The 840-nt window shown below is 36.1% G+C and overlaps 1 protein-coding gene across 1 annotated transcript in view; it reads right to left on the bottom strand.

Moving 5' to 3' along the window:
• Window positions 1-544: 544 nt before the first annotated feature.
• Window positions 545-840, bottom strand: part of SLC13A1 (solute carrier family 13 (sodium/sulfate symporter), member 1) — a 25,327-nt gene continuing 25,031 nt past the window's right edge. The window contains exons 14-15 of the mRNA XM_009869332.1: window positions 792-840; window positions 545-688 (exon numbers count right to left, since the gene is read on the bottom strand). The exon at window positions 792-840 is cut by the window's right edge and continues 86 nt beyond it. Of these exons, the coding sequence (XP_009867634.1) occupies window positions 545-688; window positions 792-840 (193 nt within the window). The remainder of the gene's footprint in view (window positions 689-791) is intronic.

Raw genomic sequence — 840 nt, 5'->3', positions numbered from 1 at the left:
CTTTTCTCCATTTTCTGTGCATTTTTGACAGGTCCATAAACTATACATTCAGAAGAATCCCCTGCCTGGTCTTTTGTGTGTAATCAACAGCAATTCAAACAGTGTTTGAATTTAGAAAATGGAAAACCAGTATGTTTTTTTGACAAACTTCAAATATCACTAAGGTAATAGTAAGAAAAGGTATTTGAAATAATAAAATCTAGATCTTATTATTCCACTACCCTGAGAATGAAGGCAGATTGCCAGTGTTAATGGCTGTGCACATCTATTTTTCCTTCAAAACATGAAGATATAAAAATTCAGACTAGCTGAACTAGATTAGAAACTTGATAAAACTTTATGATGTTTAGAAAGGCTAGCACTCTTCCTGATTAGACTCCCAAACTGGATGGTCAGTCTCTGAGACTGAAAATTGGCATTTATAGTAATGTGGATGTCTATTGTTGTGGTGACAAAAAGCATTTTAAGTGACTCACCACATGTCAGTGGTAAAAAAAAAAGAAACAAAGCCAATTCAAAACAATCCCCAGGATTATTTTTTTTTTTACAGACCAGTGCTATTTGCAGAAGGAACTATTGGTGCCCAACTCGGGTAAGTATAGAGATCAAACATAGGCACTATCCATGTCATGATTGCAAGCATCACTACAGCAACTCCGATGATGTTAATGCCCAAACCAGCTTTCACCTAAAGAAGAGGAAAAGGAAAGCAGAAACTTGCATCAAGGTACTGGAGAAAGTGTTAAAAATGCTAAACTCCCCCCTTTTGGGGGGTTTTGCTTAAAACTCACCATGTCCATAACATTTAAATGACCATATGAAAACACAATGGCATTGGCT

This window comes from Apaloderma vittatum, unplaced genomic scaffold, assembly GCF_000703405.1.
Source record: "Apaloderma vittatum isolate BGI_N311 unplaced genomic scaffold, ASM70340v1 scaffold4970, whole genome shotgun sequence".
In the NCBI taxonomy this organism is placed as follows: Eukaryota; Metazoa; Chordata; class Aves; order Trogoniformes; family Trogonidae; genus Apaloderma; species Apaloderma vittatum.
This window is presented reverse-complemented; position numbering and strand designations above follow the sequence as displayed.